General features: G+C 38.1%; 1 protein-coding gene across 1 annotated transcript; it reads left to right on the top strand.

Annotated features, from left to right (window-relative positions):
* The first annotated feature begins 2437 nt into the window (after window positions 1-2437).
* On the top strand, window positions 2438-18967 carry LOC113068323 (transcription factor HIVEP3-like). The gene is made up of 6 exons (XM_026241034.1): window positions 2438-6413; window positions 6929-7068; window positions 14050-14225; window positions 14369-14470; window positions 15355-15965; window positions 17704-18967. The coding sequence occupies exons 1-6, from the start codon at window positions 2664-2666 to the stop codon at window positions 18262-18264; spliced, it is 5340 nt and encodes a 1779-aa protein (XP_026096819.1). The 5' UTR covers window positions 2438-2663; the 3' UTR covers window positions 18265-18967.
* The last annotated feature ends 1402 nt before the right edge of the window (window positions 18968-20369 follow it).

The raw sequence follows: 20369 nt of genomic DNA, 5'->3' as shown, positions 1-20369 counted from the left end.
TGGCACAATCCCTGTAAATGTTCATTTGTCTGTGATGTAGGATATCATCATGGGTTGAGTTTATTGACTTTATGGGTTTACCTCAAACGACATCATTGTGTGTTTCGAGTTTAATTCTAATCCTGACTCCTAATCAAGAACATGTTTGGAAAAGCAGCTCAGAGAAGACAGATCGGCCCCTCTATGTGTAGTTTGAATACAGAATTGGGGAACTGTAATAGAACTGTGTTCGAGCTAAAATGAGTCATTAGGATGTGCCACTGCGGTCTGTGATTCAAGGTCACCAGTGTTTTTGAGTGGGAGGACAGACCTACATATCCTCATCAAACATAACAAACCATGAGCCAAAGAATGACATGTGAATACAAGCCTGGCGGTTTCATGGTTTTAATTTATTTCGGTTAAAACCGATGTTCAGATCTCATCTTTTCAACCTTTTTGACTTGAGATCTTCAAACTACAGTGCGTCTTTATTAAAAAATAAAAATAAATAAAAAAGACTTGTTTAGAGTTTTAATGAGTATTGGTTAATTTTCCTTGAATCAATTCTTTTGGTTCACTGAATGTAATTGTCACTTTTCAGATTCTCTACACTACAGCAATATGTATGCACAAGGCAGCATTTTTAAATAATACACTCATCAATATGTTCTGGTTTCACTATAATTGGAAGTCTGTGAACACTTAGAGTTGGATTCACACAACAATTCTGCTGGAATGTAAAGTTGGCAGTGATTTTGATATGTACCAGCAGGATCTCCTGTGGTTCCACACCTAACCGCCCCCTAAAGTAAAGTGTGGGTGCCAATACCAGCTGGTCAGTGAGTGGGATGCCTAATTCCTTATTGTGTTCTAGCATTGGCGTAGGCAGAATTGTATTTTTGGGTGGGCCTGGGCAAAAGTGAGCGGGCACTAGTAACTAACGGATGGAGTCGGACTCAAAATTCAGATATTTTAAATCTTTTCATTGATCATATTGAAAATAAACCGTAGAACAAAGTGAAAGACACGCATTTTAAAACAACCACTTCTCTGTCACCATCACAAACATGAACTACAATCATTTAAAATAGCCCCAATCCCTATACTATTGCATATTACAGTACCTGTCCACATACAAAACCTGAGTATCAGGATGAAAATTACATTTATTTATTTATTTATTCTGAAACAGAAGTCATTTAAAATGTTATTTGTATATTTAGAATTTGTATTTTCTCATTCTACAGAAATGTAGCCTATTATTTTATATTATTAAATAAAGTGTATGAAATAATTGTATTCAGAAATGTCATGTTTGTGGTTTTTTATGTATTAATTCTATATTTAAATAAGTAGATCTACATATTTGGAAACAGTAAGTCGCCATCTTCAGTCACAAAATTTATAAAAATAATCTTTGTGAGGATGACATGGCAACAGCTGGTTTAAAATTTTTGTAGACACTGCACACTTAACAACTTTAAACACTGACTGAAAACACTGCCTTAGCCCAAATTACATTCATAATGGGCCTGACAGTAGTGTGTTCCCCGCTGTACAGAATGAACCGGATCAGCCTGCGCTTGGAGCTAAAGAGTCTTAACGTTACTTGCGGACTGATGGACCGGTTCTCTCCCTCGTCAGTGCGAGTTTTTAAAAATCCTTTTTTACAGAATTATGCTTTGCTGCTCTTTTTCTAACATTTTCTAACACACAGCTGCAAATTAAGTGTTAATTGAATGGGTAAATGCACAAATTCACAGACGCAACATGCCCGAGACAGCTTGGATAACACCTAATTGCCTTACACAGATGCCAATCAAACTCATCAAGAATAAGGCAAAAACTTATTTTATTTATTTTAATTATTTGAGATGCTATAATAATATAATATTTAATATAATAATAATACATATTTAACAAATATTACATTTGTTATATTATATTTGGGGGGGGGGGCTATCTGGGAACCCCTTTGTTCTAGTGAAGGCAGTGTCAGAGTTTATTTTCACAATTTTTTTGTGCTTTTGTTAAGAATACTAAGTCCATAGTCTTTGTCCCTCTTTAGCACATACACATATATTTATAGAAACTATAATGCCTTTTAATGTTCTTTTAGTCTAGTTAGACAGTTTGTTTTAATCAGTTTTCTTTTAACAGTCAAAGTGACCAACTGTTTCAACGGAAAAGGACGAAGGTTTTACAGTCTTATCAGATGTAGTTCATTTAGTGATTCAATGCATTTTATTAGTTTTAGTTGTAACATAGAATTGACAGTGACACCTTTTGTTGTCTTCTGATATTCCCCAGAATTTAAATCTCTGAAGTGGATCATCACAAAGCAACTACAGAATACTGGGACTTGAGGGCATTTGTGGCGTATCAAAACGTATTTCCCATGGATTTTCAAGGACAAGAATAAACAAGGAACAGAAGAGGCAGAATTTCTAAAACTTAAAAAGAAGAAAGAAAATTGTAGTTGTATTTCATTTAATTCCTTTTGAAGACATTCTTCTCACATTAAGCAATAATGTATACAGAATGCTCCAGTTGTGACAAATATGTACAATCCATGCATATGTTATGCAGAACAAAGTATTATGCCATACTCTGAATGGTCATAAAATAATTGGTCATTCATACAGTCTGAAATAAAGTACCTCAAGCTTTCATCCCATTTTATGGAGTCCTTGCATAGCCAGTTGGCCACAGGGGAGCAATCTGGAGGTTTAGAAAAGCAGAATGAGACTCCAGTGGAAAGTCTCCAGACACAATCAGTCCCGCAGTATCATGAACAAAACAAGATTGTCAACCAGCAGCAACATGCAAAACAGCAAAAACATCTTAATATTGAGAGAAAGCGTCTCAGATTACAGAGGAAACCTGCTCAGGAGACAGACACTGTTATAGAGGGAACCTCTCCAAGTGCATCTGGAAGTTCTGGATGTCTTGTTTCTAACATGAGGAAGCCTAGTGAAATGCCATCTGGAGCTTCATCCTCAGCAGTATCAGCTATACCATCCTGCTCCATGGATGAGACCCTGGAAGGTACGACTAGACAAAAACGTGAGCGTAAACCTCAAAAGCCTGGAAAATATTTGTGCTCATACTGCGGTCGTGCTTGTGCTAAGCCCAGCGTGCTTCAGAAACATATTCGATCCCACACTGGAGAGAGACCTTACCCCTGTGCACCATGTGGGTTCTCCTTCAAGACTAAAAGTAACCTTTACAAACACAGAAAGTCCCACACTCATAGGGTGAAAGCTGGTCTCACTTCAGAAATGGATGGACCAGGTATAAGTTGTTCAGAGGAGCCACTTACAGAATCAGATGAAGAAAGCCAACCATCTTCCTTTTTAGAAAAACAAAGAATATCCCCTCAAAAGTTAGATGCCTCAGAAAAGTGCTCTGAGGGACAGTTACAAGGTATAGAAGACTCCCATGCAGTTAAAAAGAGACTTGCAATGAGACTTAGCAGGGGGAGACGAACACCAATAGGATCATCTGATGAAGCCTCCTCATCGTTTGGTCTAAATAGCAAAGGTAGCACAGAGTCTGGCTATTTCTCTCGATCTGAGAGCATGGAAGTCTCTCAAGATAGTCCACCAAACACAAGTGCCAAAAGCTATGCAGAGGTCATCCTTGGAAAGTTTGGTCGCCTTGGTCATTTACAAAGGTCTGCTCGTGAACAGCATGACAATCCTGCTGGGCAAGAAGGGAAAATAATTCCATTCACTGTGCCTAAAAAGCAAGTTATTGACCACATAACTAAACTCATCACTATTAATGAGGCTGTGGTAGACACCAGTAAAATTGACAGTGTCAAACCCAGAAGGTTCTCACTCTCTAGGAGAAGCAGCACAGAAGTGAAGCCAACCTCTTCCAAAGAGTCCTTTCTTCACAGTCCAAAAGAATTAGATTTGAGTTCAAAGAGCAGTGGTTCTATTACTCTTGGTGTACCTTGTGAGAAATTTCAGCCCCATTCTCTTAGTATCCAGCAAGCTGACCCGACCACCACTGCTCCTCTTCTAAGAAGTCACTCTATGCCCTCAGATGCAGGTGTTAGTGATGTGCCTGGAATTTCTCGTAGCCTTCGCCTTAGCCAGTCCTTTGATGACCAGCAGCCTGTTCAGAAACGGCGTCATGGTATGCTAAGACGGCAGCCTGCCATTGAACTGCCCATTGGTGCTGAAATGACCATGAAGGAACAATCCTATTCCAGATCACCATTACATCCCTCAGTTCCAGATCCCAGCCAGAAACAAGATACATTTGAGTGTGATGCATGTGGTATAGTTTTTAATGACTGGGAGAGATATCAAACACACGGACAACACTGCTGTATGGTTCACATTTCCCAACAAACTGAAAGTCAAGTCTATCAAGTGGAAGAGCCCACAAGAACACACACAACTTGTCCTGGTGCTTTTGCATTTAGAAAAAGAAGGAAAGAAGAAAGTATTGAACTTGAAGATCCTTCTTTACCCTCTGTTTCTTATATACCACGGAAAGGATCTACACCATCTTGTGAACAGCCTATTAAAGGGACCATTGAACTGAGTCAAGAACATGGTACAGAATGTGCTTTGAAAGGAATATCTGTCATACAGCATACTAGTTCATTTGAGAAACATGATAGTGCTATAAAAACCTCTGGATCAGATGAGGTCTCACACTCTCATGATGTCCCTCACTGTTCTACTAACTCACAATCAAAGCAACAGGCAACTAAACCTTCCATCCGTAAACTTGTACGCCAACACAATGTCCAACTGCCGGAAATCTTGGTCACTGAAGACTCAAATATCAACACCATGGCAGTATCACCCCCTCCAGCTATCCCTAAAATTAAAGACATTGAAAAGGTCAGTGATTTCCAATGGCCCCAAAGAAGTCCGACTTTGGCTCAACTTCCAATTGAGAAGTTACCACCTAAAAAGAAACGCCTTCGTCTTGCAGAAGCTGCCCAGTCATCCGGGGACTCAAGCTTTGAATCAATGTCCCTGCCTCACAGTCCAAGTCAAGACAGTTGTGTGTCTCATACCTCCAGTCGATCAACATCATTTGAAGAGGCTTGCAAAGGTGATGCAGATACAACACCAACTAGGAGATCAAGAGCCATTCATACTTTAACAATTCCCATAAATTATCACCGAGAAATGAGGCGCTCTGCATCTGAGCAGGCACCCCATGTTCCTCAGCATGTTAACCTTGTTACAGAAACTCGAAGCAAGTCATTTGACTACAGTAGTTTGTCTCCAGATCGAACCCCTGCAGGATGGAGAGAACGGCGGAAATGCCTTCTAATGAGGCATAGGGCTGTGAGGGAACCGGAGGAGGAAAACCAATCTTCTAAAGTCTTCAACACCAGTTCTCCAACTAAAAGGACTAACACATCACCCAGCTATAGCCCAGGCACCTCCTACAGCCCAAACACCACCCATCGTGTGATGTTAAGCAATACTATTCACTCAATTGGTGAGAAGCAGATCATGCAATCACAGCATGTTTTATCAGAGAATACCCAGCCGTTTCATACTGACCAGCCCTCAACATTGGGAAGTCTGCTTTGTGCAACAGGTGCTGCCAGAGCTCATTATTCTTCAATGTCGACAGGACTCAAGCTTGAAATTCCAGTCGAGAATGAATTGGTGAATTCTGATACAAGGGTCAATCAACCATTCCTCACTCATTATCACCATCAGAATATTGGTTTTGATGTTACTTCAAACCCAGAACTACTGAGACCTTTACCAACCCAGAAAATTCCAGTCCGACTTAATTCACATCTTCCACATTATGCAGGCTCCATTTATACTACAGTTTCACAAACATTTGCCTCAAGTCCTCAGGAACCTTGCTGCGCTGGAGTCAGTTCAGATGCAGTGACCTCAAGGTTTGAAATCATAGACCAACAACCAATATCTGTTGGATCTAAATTAGTAAGTGCTGGTGCAACCAAACGTCTGCTGTCCCCCACAAGCAGTGAGGAGCTCAGCCCACTAAGTGAGCAACAACAAAAACGATTGAAGGAGGAGAGGGACAGTCAGGAATATGAAAGTGGAAATGATAAAGTTTTGATCGAATGCAAGAAGGAAGAAAGCCTTGGTGAGCAAAGTGACATCTTCTCTATAGAACACAAAGAACCATCATTTCCTACTCTTAACACTAACGTTAATTTTAGTTGGTGCTATTTAAACTACATTAAGCCCAATCCATCCATACAGAGTGAACAACAAAACTCAGTCTATTCCTCATGGTGTACAAGTACCCGCAACCCATACCCTCCTGGCCTGACAAGCAAGGAAGTGCTGGCCCTGTTGCACTGCAGGCAGAGACATTCAGCACTCATCTACACCATGGCGGACATGTCACCCTCTCTTGACAGGAAACAAGAAACCCCTGACTCCCAAAAGCCTAACACGACTGAGGTAAATGTAACAACTCTTGAATTTATCTAGTCAATGCATGAAATGCACTAAACTCTTACATTTGCAGCTGTGTTTTGGAACATGGTTGCAGGTTCCTAGCTGCTCAAAGCTGGTCTTTAGTTGATTAACCAGCTACCATGTTCTCAAAACAACTTGACCTTTTTAAACTCGATTTTCTAACAGGGAGAATGGCTGATATGCTAGGTTACGTTCATTGTATTAACTTGGGGGCTTATGTTTGTTTAGTTCAGTATTTCAGTAATTTAAAAGGTATGACTTTAAAAAAATAATAATAATAATTAGCTTCAAATTCCACATTCAAGTCTTTTAGTCTTTTGTAATTTTATTTTATTTAATTTTTAATTTTTTTTTACTTACTTTTGACATGACAACCTAAAATTAAATCAGTTCTAATGCTATCTGGAAAATGTTGAATGAGACTTCCCCCCCATCTTTATCTCCCTGGGCACCTCGGATAGGGTTGGTGAACTTGCCCGTGTCTCTCTCGAGTGTAGGTACATACCACTCAGCGCACAGAAACGAAAGAAGCCCAGCAAGCTGAGTTGAAAGAGGTAGAAAAGAAAACAACAGAGGAGAATGAGGATCAACAATCTACCTCCAAATACTGCTCACGGGTTCAGATTTGTGAAGGAGGGTAAGTCATACTAATTTAAACACTTGTACAAATGCAGTGTGAAAAAAATGTGATGATGTAGAGCCACACGGAGATGCATTTAGCTGTATACGTAAAGATGTTGTATCATATTTCCATTTCGTCCGGTGTTTTGGGAGCCTGAATCCACTATTCTTTTAAACTGGGTCCCAGAGTGGATAAATCTGAAAATTACATCCTTGCGTTTTTATGTGTACAGCCAATCCGTATAGTTTGTGAAATGATGATCAGACACCACTACGTCACTTGACAGCAACAAAAACAACAATGGCGGACTACATGCTTGTATTCGTGCTGCAGAAGCTGCCAAGCCTATTAACTTTACTATAGCACAATCAAAAATTACTAAGGTAAAAAATGCTAAGTATATGCGCATGCTCCAAGTCTTCTTCTCCATTTTTAGTTTACCTCTGTGGCAGAATTACAGCACCACACACTGGTCTGGCATGTATACTACATTGTAGATACATAATCCTTGTGTACACTATGTGCTGTCTGTTTTTGTTTTTTGTAAACATTGTACTTGAAAAATGCAATAATAAGTTAACATAATGAAGCCAAGTGATAATGTCACTGAGATATTTGCATACTAATCTGCGATTCAACATGAAAACAACAACAAGGCCAACTCTGATATATATGGAAGCCCATTTCCCTGCCATTCACTGAATTTGTCTTGCAATTCTGAAATTGTCTTGCAAATTGTGAGTTATAAAGTCAGAACTGCAAGATTTAAACTCACAATTGTGAGAAAAAAAGACAAAATTGCACAATACTAACTCGCAGTTGTGAGAAATTAAAGGGTTAGTTTACCCAATAATCAAAATTATTTCATTAATGCCTCACCTTCAGGTTGTTCCAAACCTGTAAGACCTCCTTTTATCTTCAGAACACAGTTTAAGATATTTTAGATTTAGTCCTAGAGCTCTCAGTCCCTCCATTGAAACTGTGTGTACGGTCTACTGTCCATGTCCAGAAAGGTAAGAAAAACATCATCAAAGTAGTCCATGTGGATTAATGCTTATGGGAACCGTTTCAAAAGATTCAGTTTGATTCTGTGAACTGGTTGAAGAAGATCCGGTTACACTGAATGATTCGCTCGCGAACTGGATATCACTACATTTTAGTGTTTTGAAATCTCGCAACAGACCAGAAGAGAAGACAGTGCTGAATAACATCGTAGTTTTTGCTATTTTTGGACCAAAATGTATTTTCGATGCTTAAAATATTCTAACTGACCCTCTGATGTCACATGGTCTACTTTGATGATGTTTTTCTTACCTTTCTGGACATGGACAGTATACCGTACACACAGCTTCAATGGAGGGACTGAGAGCTCTCGGACTAAATCTAAAATATCTTAAACTGTGTTCCGAAGATAAATGGAGGTTTCATGGGTTTGGAACGACAGTTATTAATTACAAAATTTTGATTATTGGGTGAACTAACCCTTTAAGTCACTGTTCTAAGAAATAAAGTTAGGCTTGGGAGATACAAACTCACAACTGCAAGTTAAAAGACATAATTATGAGAAAAAATTGCAATTAACTTTTTTCATTTTTTTATAGTGTCATTTATTTGTTTATTTTTTTTTATATAGTAGCATAAACATGCTTCCATAGATAAGCCATTTCATATATAGAGAGAGAAAAAAAGATAAACTTTTCGATACCTTGCAAGCAGGTATGAATTTTAGTTCAAATCTGTTATGTTTCATCCATCTGAAAGCTAGAGTCTTTTACTTCTGTCGTACTTCCTGCACTATACACCCTGCTCATGCTGTAAGTATGGTGGCTTTCTGTCACCAGTTTGTCAGTATTTTGAGCAGTGTTGTTCTTGCCCCGCTGCAGGAGATCGGTTGGTTGTCAGAGCCAACACGGACCGTCTGTTACACAGTCCGAGCCAGTAAACTACCTAGCCTGGCGGTCACTTCCTGTGGAACCCCACAGAATCCCATTTACACCATACTGCATCAATGATTTTGGTCATTGAGCTGCAGGCATATGGAGATGACCAAGATGCAGTAAACCCACATTTTGAGGTGTTTTTATATGAATGAAAAAACAATATCTAAGAGATTTACGACAGTGGTTTTCAACAGGTTTGCTTCAATATCCAGATTTTAAGTGGCAACCAAACAGTACCATTACTGTTTTAAGTACACAAGTAAAATGTCAATAATTCACTGCACAGAACATTATGGTTATTATAAAGCCATGGTTATGCTAGACTTTATAAATATTAGAATTTAAAATTGTTAAATATACATTAGAAAATAACACACCACAGTGAACATGATATGTTTTAATAATTAAAAAATCACATTTAATGATAATTTGAAATGTGAAGACCATCTACTCTACTTTGGTCAGCTTTTCTCATCATACCAATTTGTAGATCAGAATTGACCAAAACTTGACATTGTTTTGTTTGCAGCACACTGCACACCTCTGCATTAGCTTGTGTATCTATTCGCCAATGTTTCTGTGTGTATAAATGAAAGACAAATGAAGGTAAAGTCTAGTATGACTGCGGCTTGAACCATTTTAACCCTTGTTGCTATTAAACTCATATGTAAAGTAATCTGGGTAATATAATTTGGGGACATTTTAATTGGATGCATAACATTTAGCATTCCATGATCCCTGATTGAGTGGTTCTCAACTACAGTCCTCACATACCACCGCTTTGTACATTTTGTATCTCTTATGACTTCAGATGTGAAGAGAAATTGGTTCTTTTTAATGAAAGAGGGAAGACTATATAATAAAATAATCTGAGCTATGAATTAAAACTATGAATCAGTCAGGCTTCAAGACTTATATGATCTACATCATACACACTACTACAAGAAAGAAATGTAATTCTTCAAGGTTATGTGGTCTGTAACTCAGTCTGTCATGAGTGAGATCGGTTTACAGGCACACGTCTTCCTAGAAACAACCATCTGCGGTGTTTCTGTGGAATGATGGCAGTTGTAAAACACAACGTACTCTTCACAAAAGCCATGAAATTGACTCATAATTTGGCTGTACTCGTCCACCATGCAAGTATGGTCATCGGGGAGCATTAAAACAGAGTTTAGGACACATTTCTGTGCCTTCAGAATGAAAAGACTGAAGGTGGTTAGGGTGGTTTGTGAATCTTAAAATGGAAGCTCTGAGGTTTTACTTGATGAATGAGGGGAGTGATTTTGCATGAAGGTTTAGAAAATGAATTTAGTCAGCATTTCAGGTGGAGGTTAATTATGTGGTTTCTGCACAATTTGTCAACTCTTAAAATTATATTTCACCCAAAAATGAAAATTACCCAATGATTTACTCACCCTCAAGCCATCCTAGGTGTATATGACTTTCTTTTTTCTGACAAATACAATTGGATTGATATAAAAAATGTCCTGGCTTTCCCAAGCTTTATAATGGCAGTGAATGGGTGATATTAATTCATCTAAATAAACTCTGCCAATCCATCATAAAAAAAGGCTTCCTGAAGCAAATCAATGCATTTGTGTTAGAAAAATTGACGTATTTAAAACTTTATAAACCGTAATATCTAGTTTCCACTAACTGTCGTACGCATGCTCACAAAAGTGGCCTTTCAGCAGATGATGTACAGTAGGATGTAGGCGTAGCATAAACTCCGTTGAGAAGGGATGAACGTGGAAGCACAGCCGAGAGAGCAAACAAAACACCGGTCATGAATCAGAAGTACAAAACAAGGATTTGTAAAGAAAAATGTTGGAGGATTTCCATATCTTTTATATTCTTAGACTTGGCTGATGATAAATCAGGCAGAAAAGCATACAGGCTCACTTTACAGGAGAACAACAAAAGCCATAATCTAGACACCAGATTATCATCAGATCTTTTTTTTTTTTTTTTTTTTTTTTTTTTTTTAGCAATTTAACATTTCCTTATTTTTCCCCCCAAAAAAACTTGAACGGTGGTGTATATTCTAACAAAAGATTTCTATTTTGAGGATCATGCTGATATTTTAAACATTATTCATTGAAGTTTCCTGAGGAAAAAAAAAGAGAAAGAAATTAGTGTTTTCAACACTAATAATAAATCAGCATATTACAATGATTTCTTCAGGATCATGTGACACTGAAGACTGGAGTAATGATGCTGAAAATACAGCTTTGATCACAGAGATAAATAACATATGAACATATATTAAAATTGTAGGACGGCCCACTAATAGTTGACTATCCTTTAGTTGACGAGAGAGGCTTGGTCAATTTTATCAGTCGCTTAATCGCAGAAATAAAATATCCACAGGAAGTGCACAGACAGATCGTAAACAGATGGATTTTGTTGTAGTACAGTACATCCAAATGCTCGCCTATAATTCATCAACCTCAAATATGGCTTATCATCTGAAATATGTAAGTAGTAGTAACTTTACATGGCCACTCAATCTAATGTTAACCTAGACAAATGTGCGCTATTTAAGTGTCTGAACAGTAGGGGGCTCACAGCATGACAGACTGAGCCGCCAGTGCGGTCACTTGCTCTAAAAAATTATCCATCATTTTAGTCATACAGATAAGAGTAATACATCTTTCAAATCTGTAAAGCCTCTATGTTCATTAGTGTGCACTAACTGTAACAAAAAAAACCAACAACATTGCACTTTTGTAAAATAATGAAAGTAAAAACTGGGTGCGCTTTCTGCCCCCTCGGCCTCTGTGAACTTGAGCGTGCAATTAACTCTCTGTATACTACTCTTACAGAAATGAAAAAGATATCTAAAGAGAGAGAAAAGTCTAATTTCAAATGAACCGATTAAAATGGAAAACATTATCATGATTTAAATGGTTTATTAATAAACTTGTAATTAGTCAACTAATGCTTAACATGAACGACTACTAGTCGACCAGAAAAATCTTTAGTTGAGTGCAGCCCTATAAAATAGAAAACCATTACTGTAAATTGTAATAATATTTCATAATATTACTGTTTTTACAAAAATTTTGATCAAATAAATGTAGCCTTGATGAGCATAAGAGACTTACTTACTGATCACAAACTTTTGTAAGGTAGTGAATGTCTGGAATGACATTTGTTATTGGATCACATTCATTTCATTTTTACTGTGTGAAGAACACTAGTCTGTTACTTTGGGAAAATATTGTATACAGTACAACCACAAATTAAACAGGAGCATGTACAAAAACTAAAACACTAATCCGCCCAAAATTGGACTCTATTATGACTGTTATTTTTAAGAAAGCTGGCACACAGTTCTTGATTTGTACTCATGTCTTTGGCTATGAGCTTCAGGTCGGGACCAGGGTTCCCCCCCTCTCAGCTGTTTGGATTGGCACAGACGCCTGGACTCTGGGCACAGAGCGGCATTGCAAGAACCCCAGGTCTGAGCCGGGGTGGTGGTGAAGGGCGTCGGAAGGGAGGGGGGCCCTAGTTCTTGACATTATAAATGGTGCTCTGTTTGAGGTCAAGTGGAGGCCCCGTTTTGGGACTTTCTGGACACAAACAGGGTGGATACCCAGCCAGACTACCCATGTGTGTGTGTGTGTGTGTGTGTCTGTGGGTAGGTGGAGGGGGTGTATATGGATATATTGTATATGCATGCATGGTGTCTGAAAGAGGGACTGTCCCAAGCATATCAAGCTGTTTAAGAGTACCTTTAAAAGTGTAGCATGCAGGTGCTATAGATTGGAGATCAGATCTCCCACACAGATTTTTTTCTATTCATATTCCAGCCCTGAGGCTATGCTCCGCTGCTGTTTTAATTAACCTAGAGTTGATGTTGAGAACCTCCAGTTTCAATGTCAACATACAAGTGTTGTTTTCTGTTCCATTCTGTTTGTTTAACACTGAATAAATATTACTAGTATTGCTGATGTGATTCACTTTTTTTGTTGCTCTCCGTTCGGCCTGTTAAAGGGTTAGTTCACACAAACTTGGAAAACATTTGCTATATTCAGAACTGCATACTACTGTACTCTTACTATTCCTGCCAGAGAAAGATATGGTACAAATAGTAAGAGTAGTATACTAGTTTGTGGTCATTATTTAATCACCAAACCCACATGTATTCACTTGAAATACATGAAATACAAAAATAAGTGTGCTTAATCATTGTGCACTTGTACTGTACTTCAGATTTTAATTACAGTAAAAAAAAAAAAACTCTACTTGCAGGTAACAATTTTAATGATTGTAAAGGCACTTAAGTGCACTTTCATGACACTTTTACATTTGTAAAAAGCGGCTTTTATAATGATGTCAAATGAAAAGTTTTGTTTTAAAGTAATTTTTAAAGAATGTTTTAATAATCTTTTGTCAGGATTTAAAGAAGTACGCTTTTTTGTGTATACTAACATACTATAGCACATGTACTTGAGTTATCGTTTTTTAACGGTAGTGTGTTTATTACATTTAAATTTATTTAAATTTATGCATTTAGCAGATGCAACTTACAGTGCTTTCAAGCTATCAAGTTTTACCTATCATGTGTTCCCAGGGATTCGAACCCCCAACCTTGCGCTTGACAGTGCAGTGCTCTACCAATTGAGCAACAGGAACACTTAAAGTAATGATAAAAAAAAACACTGTATAATGCACTTATAATTGTGTATTTACAAATATCATCCTTCTCTAACATTTTTTTCTCATTTTTATTCGTTTACAAAAATGTCAATAAATTTGCATCATAGTTTTTGTCATTTAAAAAGAGTTTTCGTACGTTATCGTCAGTGAATAAAATATTATGACGAAAATTATTTGTCAGTGAAATTAACACTGGCTTGTACAGTATGATATATTCCCAATCTTGCGAAGCCATAAAATAGCTTTTTTTTTAGGAAAGACATTTCCACAAAAGAAGGACATTTCTGGGTTATCTGTAGTCCTGCCAGTCATGGGTCAGTGATGGGGGGTGAAGTCCAGTGCAGGTTCACATAGCATGTTCTTTCAGCTGTTACGTTGGGTTTTCCAGCTACAGGTCGAGTGAGGAGTACGTGTATGTCCGAGGCCGCGGGAGAGGCCGATATGTATGTGAAGAGTGTGGGATACGCTGTAAGAAACCCAGCATGCTGCGCAAACACATACGGCTGCACACGGACGCTCGGCCCTACGTCTGCCAGCACTGCAACTTTGCCTTCAAAACCAAAGGTACTGAACGCTGCACAGCCGAGGAATGGAGATCTGTGGCTTTTAGTCCATATCTGCCTTTATATAAAGTACTTAGTTACTGCACGTGATATACGCACGTTTCATATTTTCTTGTGTTCCCATGTCGAAATTGCTTTCCTCAGGGAATCTGACTAAACACATGAAGTCGAAGGCTCATGGGAAGAGGTGTCCAGAGGGAACTGCTCCAGGACCAGTGCAGTGTGAGCTTGAGACAGATGAAGGAGGTGAGGGGGGGGGAAAGCATTTCGAGGAACTTTCGACTCAGAAAAAGGCTAAAAATTTATATAAAATGATACGTATATAAACCTTGTATTTTGCATTATGTGTGTGTGTGGTTATAGTTTTTTATTTGTTAAAAGTACAGTAAAATAAAATACAAATTCTGAATTCTAAAAATACAACTACAATTTAAAGTAACTGTTTTCTGGATGTTTTCAAATGTCACATGATCCTACAGAAACCATTGTACAGTAGTATACTGATGTATTTTTTTAATAGAGGATTTGCTGTAATTTATAGAGAGTAAAAAGCCACATTTGTTTGAAATAGAAATTGTTTGTCAAATATAAATGATGACACTTTTGATCAATTTAGTGTATTTTTGTGCTATCATTTAAATTTTATAAATATAAAATTAATATTATACCACAAGGATAAATTAAATTAAATTAAATTAAATTAAATTAAATGTATGCATTTAGCAGACACTTTTATCCAAAGCGACTTACAGTGCATTCAGGCTATCAACTTTTATCTATCATGTGTTCCCGGGGAATCGAACCCCCAACCTTGCGCCTCATAGCACAGAGCTCTACCAATTGAGCTACAAGAACATTGAAGGATAATGGATACAATTTACATGATTTCAGACACATTCTGACATTTTTCATAATTCTGTTAATTGAAAGCATTAAAACTGTGACTGTCAGTTTTACTTAAAATATATATATGATACCTACAGTAATATAATGACTCAGTAATTGCAAATAATTGCATATAACAGTATTTGTGTATGCAGTGGATTGCTGTGGCATATAGCTTGTTTCATATGGTCAGGGGAATGTATTTCAGTCTAATGATCTGTGCCTAATGAAATCTTGTGCTGTAGGGGACAGTGAGAAGCATGTCCTGGAGACGGAGCCGATAGAGGAGCATCAGTTCTCAGACGCAGAGGACTCAGATGTGGACGAGCCTGATGATAATGATGAAGCTTCGAGCTCCTCCTCATCTCTCTCCAGAGACGCTCCTGGCTCCTGTGACGTCTCAGGCCTGTCGAACCCAGGCTGGGAACCGCATCCCAAAGCGCCTGTCAGCATGAGCCCCAGGAAACCGAGCCACTATGGACAAGCCTCCTCTCCTAAGACCACCAAATCTATCGTAACCCTTCCACACCTTCAAGCCGCTGTAGAGACGTGCTCGTCCCCCATCCACAGCATGTCTCCTGACCTGCACATGTCCCCATCTTTACCAGCGTCTCCTGGACGAGACTTGTCCCCTCTATGCTGTCCCTCTCCATCGTCCTGTCTGTCCTCTTTGTCTCCTTCAAACCACCCAGCCTCATCGTTCCCAGAGAGACGTGTGTCCCCCATTCAACCTCCGTCTCCCAGTTGTCCACTTGCATTGAGCGTCGGGGCCAGTGTGACGATTCACTACCAAGCCGAAAGATCCAGAGACTCAACGAAAGCCTGTCCCAGCAGAGCAGACCTCAAGACCAAACCGGTGAGTGTCTGACAGGACTTTTCTTTTCTCTGGCTTATTTATGGTCACTGCACAGAGGAACCATAATGAAACACTGTTAAAAGACAGAATGAGACACGTATGTCTTTAACCTGCACACATTTATTAAAAGAGCATTTTTATATTTTGCTCTGATCTGAAATAGAGGTTTCCAGTTTAAACCTGTTTTGTTCAGTTCGTCTAAAAGCAAATAACACTCCCCAGAGAAAAAATAATAATAAAATCAAAATAAACAGCTTTGTTTAAATAGTATTTTTGCTTGACGCCAGAGTGTTGATGTGCAAAACACAAACAGTTTGATTATTATTATTATTCTTATAGTACATCAGATTTTAGCAGAAAATGGCATGCATATTTTAAGAAGAAATTACATTTTTAAATTGCCTTATTTTAAGTTATTACACTAAATGTTGTTTAACAAAACATTTTTAGTTTTATTGAAAATTCTACTTTCATATTATAGCATATTATAAAATTATAAAAAAAAAAAGAAAATATTGACTCACATTAAGGAATATTTTGGCTGAAGTCTAAAGAAAATATATTGATAAATTGTCCTTATAATAAGCGATCCTTTACTTTGATTTAATATTTTGGTTTTTGGGAAAATATTAATATTAAATCATAATGGAAAAGCAATAGCTACATAAAAATATAAACCAAACCATAAAAAAAAAAAACCTGATGAATTTAGTTTACAATATATATATATATATATATATATATATATATATATATATATATATATATATATATATATATATATATATATATATATATATATATATAAAACCAGTATTATTTATTTAGTTTTATTATTATTATTATTTATTTTCCTTTTTAATTCCTTTTTAATATACTCTTTAATTAGTTCTTTTAGTACTTGGAATTAATTTTATTTCAGTTTTAGTTATAGTATTTTTTTATTTTTTTTTGTAATTAAACATAAACATATTTATTTAATTGCTCTGCTAAGGCCACATTCCTCTTCTTTATGTTTTTCATCTAAAATCACCTAACATTTTTACTCTATTTCCAATAACAAAAATGATTTTAATAATGATTTTATAGTTTTAGTTAGCAGTAACAACCGAGCTTCATACAGCGTGATCCAAGAGACTTTTCTGATGTCAGAAAGATCAGATCATTATTTTGAGAAGCATGCCACAGAATTTTTGGCATTTACATATTTACAGTAGTTTTCTCTTTTAACAGCCCTGTTAGTCAGCAGTGAGTAAACTGTGGGTTTCTAGTCGTGATAGCTAAATATGTAGCTGCTTCTTTCTTTATGTGAGTTTGTTTAAGTCCACTTATAGAAAGATGGTTTTTATTAGCGCACAAAATGTAATTAGTCTGAAAACGAGACAGACAAATATATCCAAGCTAAACATCCAAAACAAATACCCTGGGTCCAAAAGCACTCTGTGTGTTATTTCAGTGTCACACTTCCATTAGAAACAGAAGCCAGGCCACAGCTCTTTACATACAATTAAAGCCAAAACCTTAGATACTAACCCATGAAATGACGGCAGACACATCTGTTTATAATCTACTGTATGAACCAGGACTATCTTTAGCCGTAGCCGCGAAACAAGACTTACCACACAGATTAGAAATAGTGTCCTAAGCCCAGAATAAAGATGACTGCAGTAGTGCTCACTCTACAGTACACAAGTGGTGATTTCACTAAATAAAAATGTGTTTCTGGCTCCTTCCGAAGGTGAAAACACACAGTCCTCAGAGACGGACCAGCATGACACAGTCTTGGCTTTGGGCACAGGGGTGTCTCTCCAGGAGCACACAGCCCGGGGAAGGCCAGCGCGTGTTAAGTCACCTGCCCCTTCACTCGCAGCCCCAGGTGATGATTCCCAGCCTCAGCCTCACCATTCCCATCGGCGGGATCCAGATGGTGCAGCCACGCTCCAGTATACTGCTCCGGAGCGCATCTCTGAACCACATGACCGTCACCGTCCTGACCAAGGAGAAAGGGGCCGATGGGAGTCCTGCAGGGGAAGTTCCTCTTCGCAGAAACCAGCTGATAGTGTTCACGGAGCCGGCGGTGGAGATGAGCTCGAAGAGCGACGCTTCCTCCGATGAAGACAGAGAGCAGATCCGGGGAATGGTTCGGACAGGGCTCGCATCAAAACAGAGGGAGGTTCACAGTGTTCCCTTGACCACCTGGAAGAGTATCTCTCAAAGAAACAACCGAAGGCATTCTGGGAGTCTGGAGAAAGCTCCGCCGCCGGACGCTTGCAGAACATCCGTGGATGCTAGGTGCTGAAGGAAAAGTTTGGGAGAAAATGAAAATGTTGTCATTGTTTACGCACACACACACGTGTCATTACAGATCTACACGTTAGGCACAATGTTCAGTTTCACTCTTTCTGCAAAAAGAGCTTTTGGGACAGCCAAACATGTTCAGAGGATAATGAACAAAAATGCCCCCAAATTCAGGATAAGGGGGCAACAACTGCCCCTGCACAAATAAACGAAATATATATTGGCTGTGTGAAAATGAACTAAAAGTGTTGTTTTTGGCATTACGTTGGATTAATTATTTGGTGTTTTTTGCAGCACTGACTGAGCATCATAACCAATCACAGGTTTCTATTGAGCTTATGGGTGCAGCGGCCAATCAGAGGCGTTTCGATTAGTCACCGCTGAAAACAGCTGAATTATGTCCTCTTGATAAATACTCGGATCATTAACAGTGCAGATGCTGTACAGGGAGTTTTGATTTTATCATGTGTAAACAGCAATAAACTAATTCATAAATGGTTCTTAATGCATGTGTGGCCAGAATACGGCAAGCTATTTCTACAAACATTTGACATAAAAGAAAAAACAAATAAATTAAAAAGTTAATTTGAAACTGTGTTATTCCTAAGTTTAAATGCCCAGGGAAATCTTTTATTGCCCATTATCATATTTTCCGGACTATAAGTCGCACTTTTTTTCATAGTTTGGCTGGTCCTGCGACTTATAGTCAGGTGCGACTTCTCAAAATGAATTTGACATGAACCGAGAGAAATGAACCAAGAGAAAACGTTACCGTCTCCAGCCACGAGAGGGCGCTCTATGCTGCTCACTGCTCCTGTAGTCTACACTGAAGACATAGAGTGCCCTCTCACGGCTGGAGACGGTAATGATTTCTCTTGGTTCTTGGGTGTAAATAAATGCGACTTATATGTTTTTTTTTCCTCATCACGGCGTATTTTTGGACTGATGCGACTTATACTCAGGTGCGACTTATAGTCCGAAAAATACGGTACTTGAAAAGTCTGTTCTGACCCTGTTGTCCAACATGTAAGACATTTCATCGTGCTATATTTGAAGATGCTTTAATGATATTTGAGAGTGAAGGGAAGATTTCTACTGAATAACGACTTCAAGAGGTCATGAATCAGGAAAACACATTTTGACACATAAGAGGTCATTAAAACGTCCTATACTGTAAGTTTCAGCACTCAAAACCTCATTCTGAGTCCAAAAACAGCTTTTACTTATTAAGCCACCAAAACAACTTTTTTATGACGTAATTGACATGAAAACATCAGCACAGTTCAACACAAACTTCTAGATCTCTGATTCTTTGGTCCACCTACAGGCAGGAGAAATAATGAAACAGGATTATAGTTTTTACAGAAGGATATGAACCCAACAGTAATGCCACAAAACATATACCTTTAAGGTATTAAAATGCACTTTTGAGGTCCCAGTGACAGCTTTTGTACCTTTTTTCTGAGGGTGTGAGGGACTGAATGTTCCTGTTGACAAGCATGAACATTGATCTGTTATTCAATTAGAAAGCACAGAAAACAAGAAAAACAGTTAGTTATATACTCCTTATAATGACTAGAGCTGTCAATCACTTCAGTTCTGCACTGTAACCCAACCTCCCGTCATTATCAATGTCTGCCTACACTACGCAGTGAATCTGCTGTTTACCTCCTGTGTTGACTGTGTTAGTTATGATGAGAGAGTGCAGAAGTGAAGATCATTGCATCCGTGTGCTCAACAGACATGACTGTGATCAGCTGCGATGCCAGCTGTAGATCGCTACAATCAACACTTAACCACAGCAGCTGGGACAGTCAAAACGTAAACTACACATAGAAATGAGTTTCACACATATGCAAAGTTATTACTCAATCATAGCAGTGGGTGTTTACAATGAGACACAAACCTTCAGATCGTGTTTCAACCATAGGGTTAAAATCGAGGGAGAAATATAGCCTTTTATTTCTAAACTATGTCTAACATTATAAGCGCATCTCAGGAAGCATAACATATTGAAAGAAATGCAGTTTGTGACCATTGCATGGTTCGAGGACACTTGGAATAGAGGACAGGAGCTGTATTTATTTCGACTGACATGCTGTTTTC

Source organism: Carassius auratus, linkage group LG44F (genome assembly GCF_003368295.1).
Source record: "Carassius auratus strain Wakin linkage group LG44F, ASM336829v1, whole genome shotgun sequence".
Taxonomy (NCBI): Eukaryota; Metazoa; Chordata; class Actinopteri; order Cypriniformes; family Cyprinidae; genus Carassius; species Carassius auratus.
The sequence above is the reverse complement of the archived record's forward strand: the minus strand, read 5'-3'. Positions and strand labels throughout refer to the sequence as shown.